The 7,794-nt window shown below is 39.1% G+C and overlaps 1 protein-coding gene across 1 annotated transcript; it reads left to right on the top strand.

The window, feature by feature from the left end:
- Positions 1–113: 113 nt before the first annotated feature.
- ctu1 (cytosolic thiouridylase subunit 1) lies at positions 114–7,240 on the top strand. Its single transcript, NM_001015743.1, is given in 4 exon segments — positions 114–178; positions 4,873–5,378; positions 5,873–6,583; positions 6,761–7,240. Coding segments are annotated over 2 exon segments (1,026 nt in total). The 5' UTR covers positions 114–178; positions 4,873–4,882; the 3' UTR covers positions 6,403–6,583; positions 6,761–7,240.
- The last annotated feature ends 554 nt before the right edge of the window (positions 7,241–7,794 follow it).

Here is a 7,794-nt window from a genome sequence, read left to right as displayed (position 1 = left end):
CAGAATATCTGTCCTTACGTGCCCTCACTAAAAATGGCGGAGGTTTAGAGGTTTCTGCCGCTATACTTCCGCGTTTTTGCCAATACCTTGCTATCCCATGATTCCATGCGAAGCTAGAACTGAATAATTCCACGTGGGAACGCGAGTGGGATTTCTAATTACATCCTGGGAAAGCGAGGTGCGTGTTTTCAAAACTGAATGTGACTATGAATTCATTACAGTAGTGTAATTATTGTATCGCCCTCTTATTCTGGCGGAACCAACATTTGCAGGTCCAGACCAGCTGCAGGGCCTAGAGTAAATGCATTGCCGTGGAGGCGTCACGTGACTGGATTCTATTCTAAGTTGTAGCTGTAGTTTCCTTTTATACACAAAAGCTAGGAATAGCCATTAAATTACAATTGGTGCTTAGTGTTTTTAGCAGTAATAAATAACAGTGCCTAGTAACCCGTGTTCTGGTGATGTGCACAGGTATACACGTTCTGGGACTCATTGGTGACATTATTCCCTATTGCTTTTGGTAATTAACTATAAAGGGATGAAGCAATTTTCACCATGCTTCAGGAAGCTGTGAATTTCTTCCCCAACCAGTATCAGACACCAGAAAACCTTCGATTAGGGATCCCCCAACCTTTTATACATGTGAGCCACATTCAAATGGAAAAAGTGTTGGGGGGCAACACAACCATGGAAACAGTTCCTGGGGGTGCCAATAAGAGCTATAATTGGCTACTTGGTAGCCCCTATGTGGACTGGCAGCCTATAGAAGGCTCTGTTTGGCATTATGCCAGGTTGTATAACCAAAACTTGCCTCCTTACCAGAAATTCAAAAATAAGCACATGCTTTGAGGCTACTGGGAGCAATATCCAAGGGGTTGGAGAGCAACATCTTGCTCACTGCCTTATCTTGTAGGCCACTTTCCTAACTATTTTTTCTCCTTTCGTCAACCAACCTCTTTATTCTTCTAGTCTCTTTTATTTACATGTTAGCATCTATTCTTCCATTTGTTTCTCCTCTTTATTTCCATTTAGAAATAGGGAATAACCATGAAACAGGCCAAATGGTGAGGAGCAGGGGGGCCCACTTACACTTGTGCCCACTGGGAGTTTCCCTTGTATCCTTGTGGGCCAGTCCAACACTGTCCTCCAACTACAATTAAAAGTGTCTGGATCAAGCTTTAAATGGGTGTTCTGTTTATACTACTAACCTAATAGTTGTGTTTGATACAGCACATCCAAGGTCTTATCAAAACTGTTGCTTCTAGCAGAAATACATCTAGGCATAAAATCTTAAACCAGTTCTATTAGCAGTAAAATCCCTGCCTTCGTACACCTGTATATATAGCCTTTCATTTTATTTGAGTGGGTTGCACTTGTGCCCTTTGGGAAAATGTAATAATAAATTAGCTACAGCAGACCACTTATTTTTACATTGAGCACATCTTGTTCTTTGATGAGTCTCGGCAATTACCAGTAAAGCAAGAGAATGTTGTCAAGAGAGTCAGTCCATTGCAATTTGTTGACATAGATCTCTGAAGTGGCAGTTTCCTCACACCCACCACAGAGATAAGAATTCTGGAACTCCTCTTCCAAATCTGCATACATATGATAGACTGATGCGAGTACGTCAAGGAGCCACACACACACTATTCTGTTGTGACTTCCTGTGCATCCACCTGTTTGGAATAGTGCATCCTCCCTTTGTCAGGATCCTGAGGACGGCTGGTGTTCTTTATTTACAAAAGTGCATTTTTGTTAAAGGTTTCATAATAGCAAGTCATCTGTTGTAATTCTTTCTTTTATATGCTCTTAACTGCTAAACTAGGGTTTATTTAAACCACACATATATGTAAGCACCTGCTTTTTATGGAAAGCAGCCCTCATTAAGCTGTAGTGTAATTTGTTTTTATTTATAATTGTTTCATGTTAGGGATCCTAATCATCCTCTGTTGTATATGAATTTTATCATGTAAAAAGCAGCCTGGTGCAACCAATCATTACCTCATGGTCAGATATACAGGCCCTGTTTCATGTATGCAATCGGCTTTTTTGAAGGCCTGGAACAGTCTTGGGGAAAACTGTGATAAACTCCTGCATTTTGGCCTTACACTATCCAGAAACCCAGCAGGAAATCTCAACATACATCAGCTTAGGGACAGGGAAGAGAGCAACAAGCTGAAACAATAGGCCAAAGGGGGAAAAAAAAACATCCCTCTGAGTTTTAATGGATGGTAATATGATCCCTATATAAGAGCAATGACACATGGAGCTACTTGTAGCCAACTACTTATCTTGGCTACAAAATTGGCTAATGCAGGGTGGTTTTTGGTCTTTAAAATTCTCTGTTTCAGCATAATTCTTCATAACTATACTTGGTAATGATTGGAATTTTATGCCAGCGTTATATTTACCCTTAAAAGTGTTTATTTTTTATATCTTTATGCATTTTTTTCAGAAAATCTAGTATCATTTATGTAGATGAGCACATTGGTGCAAAGGAATCAGCCATTCAATTCTAGATATCATATCTAGAGTTACTGATAAACAGATATAATCTATAAATGGATAAAAAGTATATTCACTGTCTGTGCTACTGGCCCTTTAGTTATGTTGGGCATTGCTTACCATAATGTAGATTCTAGACAGGGTATATGATGAGAAAATGAATGAGATATTACAATGGTGGGAAATATGCACCACTTAATTGAAAAAAAATATGTCTTTTCAACATGTGAGAAAGCTGCACTTCAACTTTCTGTCATAACAGTTCCTGTTAGGCTAATGTCACATATGAAAATGTAGGCAGAAAGAAGCTGAGGCTGCTCCTTGTGTGACATTAGCCTAAACAGAGACTCAGTCATGTTGTGACACAAACTGCGTAGCTTTCTTAAACTTCTACTTTGTATCACGGCAATGGCAGAGTCTCTCTTTAGGCTAATGTCACCAATGCACAGCTTTGACTACTGTCCGCCAACGTTTTTCCTGCAAGAGGAGGGAAGCTGATATACTCCCCTCCGCTTTACTGCATCCCTGCAGGCTTTTACAGGCATGGCATTGAGCTGTGTGTAGAGACATGGCAAAAATTAGCACATTGGCTTCTCTCCTTCTGAGAAAATGAAGGCAGAGAGAAGCCAAGGCTGTGTCTTGCGTGACCTTAGAGTGTGTCTGGACTAATCAGTACAACATTCCTGATCTGTCTGATATGTGATATTTATTTAGATGTATTTATTTAGTGTGAGAATGAGTGATGTATTTATCTTTTGAAAGATTCTTTGACATTGATCTAACACAGTCCTAGACAGAGCTGAAAATAAGCATGTTTCTGTGTCCCTCCATAACCTCAATGAATAATAAAAACTCTTGACCTTTTCCTCTGAATTGACTAGATGAGTCCATGGGAAATCTTGCGGATGTATATGCAATAATAATCTTTGCCTTACTAAAGAAAGAGTAACTGTAATATGTGCAGTGCAAAATGTAATATTGACAATGTGTATGAATAATTGTTTCTGCAACCACAAGCTTCTTGTTTTTTAAGGTTATATTTTGAAACCAAAAATGTAATCATGGCCTTGGATGCACTCATTCCTTGTTCACAAAACTCTGTGACTAAATAGACAGGTCCATTTTGCTTCAGTTTTACCCATTTCTATAATGAAAATTTTTTACTCACGAATGCATATAACTATAGAAACGGGGACTGCAACTCACAGACTTCTCATTTCAGTACTATGGCACTTAGTTGGATGATATGTTTGTACTTCAACTTAGTTTGCACATTGCCTAGGATGGAAGGGCGTGCAGACAAATCATTTTTTAAAAATGTGCCTGAAGATCGTCTGCAATTACCCTAGTGATATATGAGTTTGTGGAAACTGTAATTACCCCTCTGAATAGCTGTGGGAAATATGTTTTTGTTTAACTAGTAATAATCGTGGTGTAGAGGATGTGCTGAGGGCAGTTGGTAATTGTTTTAGCACTCTGTAGAATGTGTATACAGAGGCACTAGTAATAACACTGGTAATTGAGTTTGTTCTCTGTGGACTGTATTAAATGCTCAAGTATCAGTAGTGATACGGATGTGACTCTGGGGAAAGGAGAACCTTTTGGGTTTCTGTACCAGTCCAAGGCCACCTAACCCCATTTGGCAGGGAAGATTTATGCCTCTGACGTTGCCCCCCAATAGTTTCCCATTTTCATTTCTGCTTATTCACTGCACATGCTTTGTGCTGCTTTCAGGTTCCTGAACTTAGGGACTAACTAGCTATATGTAGTGTATATATACATTATAAAATTTATGATATAAGACATTTTAGTAGATAATTCTGATTACCAATATGTGACAGAAACTGGTGCAGTCTACCTTAAATTAATGAACAAATCAGTGCAATAGCATCAGCTTCTACAACAGAAATACTCACTTTCTGCTAATGTTTTTATGATTATTGTAAATCCACATGCTTAGCTTAAAATTAGCTCAGAGAACACTGAGCATGTGCAGTGTTACTAACACTCAAAAGATGGCAAACAAAATCCAAGCCTGCTGCGGATACATTGAAAGGCATGGATTATTACTGTTACAGAGCTGCTAAACCCCTGGTCTTTTACTATAAGTTTAGAATGCAGCAGTTCTATCCATACTCATTTTAGGTTTCATTTCTCCTATAACGTCAAAGGATGTGGTAAAGCTTTTAACTGGGTGAGGGGATCTATTTCACCCATAGTTTTAATTTGTTTTAGAAGAGACTTATGATTGGTAAGAAAAAGCATGTATCAATGTACATGTTCAAGAACAATGAGAGATTATTAATAGAATACCAGTTGCTTGTAAATGTATTTTTATTGTTTAATGTGTTTTTTACTTCCTAATAGGTTTTCCACAATGCCTGTCAACTGTAGTAGCTGTGAAGAACGGCGCGCAGTTCTACGGAGGCCGAAGACTGGTCATTCCTTGTGCAAGGACTGTTTTTTTCATGCATTTGAGGAGGAAATTCACCACACCATTGTATCTGCAAAACTTTTCAATCCTGGTGAGAAGGTTGGCATTGGAGCCTCAGGTGGAAAGGACTCAACTGTGCTTGCCCATGTCCTGAAGGTGCTAAATGAGCGTTATGCTTATGGGCTGGATTTAATTCTGGTATCTGTGGATGAAGGTATTTCAGGGTATCGAGATGATTCTCTAGAGACAGTGAAGAGAAATCAGCAACAGTATGAATTGCCTCTTAAAATTGTCTCCTACCAGGAGCTTTATGGCTGGACAATGGATCAGATCGTAAAGCAGGTTGGCCTAAAGAATAATTGCACCTTTTGTGGTGTCTTCCGTAGGCAGGCGCTAGATCGTGGTGCCATGATGCTGGGAGTTAACAAAATCTGCACAGGTGACCATAGGCATCTAATTTCATTACAAATTGATATATACACACTATACAATTTATACTTTGCATTAGAAGTCTTCGTTCTAGTGTTAGTGAGCTAAATTGTCTGTTGGCTGCTGCACCTCTAACTACCAGTTGTCGTGGTACTAAATATTTTAGCTCCACTTGCTCATAAAGAAGACTGAGAAAACCGCAAAAAATGAGACATGCAAAATACAAATCACAGTTGATTTTCTGTATTCTTCTTGTTTTTTTTATATTTATTCATACATCTCCACTCTCTCTCCTGTTTAATAAAATGGCCCCTGAATTCCAGTGCAATTCTTAAGGTGTGCAGTCACAGCAATGTTCATGTTGTATTATTTTATAATAATTTGTGTCTACCTGTAATATAATGCCAGTCCTATTTTTCTTAATACTTTACCAGTTCATATAGCACCTTTGTGGTAATTTCTGCAACAAAGAAATAATTTTTCTGTCTCCGCTTCTATTCACAGGGCACAATGCTGACGACATAGCAGAGACTGTGTTGATGAATTTCCTGAGAGGAGACATTGCACGACTGAGGCGTTGCACTTCTATCACCACAGGCAGTGAGGGTGCCATACCAAGATGCAAGCCTTTAAAATATGCTTATGAGAAGGAGATTGTGCTGTACGCTTACTTCAAGAAATTGGACTACTTTTCAACAGAGTGTATTTACTCTCCTAATGCTTACCGAGGCCATGCCCGAGCCTTTCTTAAAGACCTGGAGGCCATTAGGCCAAGCTCCATCATGGACATTATTCACTCTGGGGAGAATTTATCTGTAAAGGAGGATGTTAGGATGCCTGTGCAAGGGACTTGTACTCGCTGTGGCTATATATCTAGTCAGAGCTTATGCAAGGCATGTGTGCTGTTGGAGGGCCTGAACCGTGGCCTACCTAAGCTTGGTATAGGCAAACACCATAAACTTCACCACAAACTGCTATCACAGGAACCCCTGAGTGAGCAGGAAGAAAGGAAGCTAAAGGCAGTAGATTTTTGAATATTCAACAAACAAGATACATTGTAACAAATTCAGACATTTGTTCTATATTTTTAACATAAAATCCATTATTTAAAACGCACATTAAAGGAACAGTAACATAAAAAATTAAAGTGTTTTAAAGTAATTAAAATATAATGTGCTGTTGCTCTGCAAAAAACTGGTGTTTTGCTACAGAAAAGCTACTATATAAATAAGCTGCTGTGTAGCCATGGGGGCAGCCATTCAAGCTGGAAAAAAGGAGAAAAGGCACAGGTTACATAGCAGATAACTAGTAGATAAGCCCCATATAATGGGAGTTTATCTGTTATTTGCTATGTAACCTGTGCCTTTTCTCCTTTGAATGGCTGCCCCCATGGCTACACAGCAGCTTACTTATATAAACTATAGTAGTCTTTCTGAGGCTAACACACCAGTTGTAGCAATGCAGGGCAACATTACATTATATTGTAATTACTTTTATACACATTCATTTTTTGGTGTTACTGTCCCTTTAACTTAATTTTAAAGTCTTACATACGAGTTTTGTTTTATAGATAGATAACAGGTGAAAAGCTCTTTATTACTTTGCATGGTCCTGGAACTTTTTAGTGACCTTTCCCCAAGGATAATAGTTCCTGTGATTATTCAACAGAGCTTGATATCTGTAGGAGTACATGGAAGGCTTTGAATCAAGTGGGAAGAAATTAATTTGGTGTGTGGCCAGTGAAAGTGTTTTTAGGTTGTGAAAAGAATTCCATATGAAAACTGGTCATACTCAGGACCCGAATAAAAGTTAGCAGACATATGTTTTATCACTAATGCTTTTCAGGAAAGGTAATAAAACAACCATGTATTATTCTGTGTTGTCATGTGTGCTTGCAGCTTCAGAGGAAATCTGTTATAGCTATTCAGCGTCCCATACTTTCTTTTAGAAAGATTCAGTTTCAGATGGTGCTGTGACATGAGGAAATGGCGGGCAGGCAGTTGTAACTTGGGCAAGGACACAAGAAAAGAGTGAGAGTTCGATAAGGTAACTTTAAAAGATAAGATTGCAATCAAGAAAGAGCAGTGTCACGAATGCCAGCTGAGTACAAAATGTCTAGGAGTGGGTGGTCAACCCTGTCAAAGGCTGCAGAGAGGTCTAGAAGGATTAGTATGGAATAGTGACCTTTAGACTATGCCAGGAGAAGATCATTGGTTACTTTGGTGAGAGCAGTTTCTGTTGAGTGGGTGGAAGCCAGATTGCAGGAGGCAGAGAATGGAGTCATAAGAGAAATGCTGGACAAGGTGGTTGTAAACAAGCCTTTCCAACAGTATAGATGTAAACAGAAGAAGGAAAACTAGACAATAGTTGGCGGGGGAGCTGTGATCAAGGGACTTTTTTCGAGGATGGGAGTGATTAGTGATTAA

The sequence above is a fragment of the Xenopus tropicalis genome, chromosome 1 (assembly GCF_000004195.4).
Source record: "Xenopus tropicalis strain Nigerian chromosome 1, UCB_Xtro_10.0, whole genome shotgun sequence".
NCBI lineage: Eukaryota > Metazoa > Chordata > Amphibia > Anura > Pipidae > Xenopus > Xenopus tropicalis.
The sequence above is the reverse complement of the archived record's forward strand: the minus strand, read 5'-3'. Positions and strand labels throughout refer to the sequence as shown.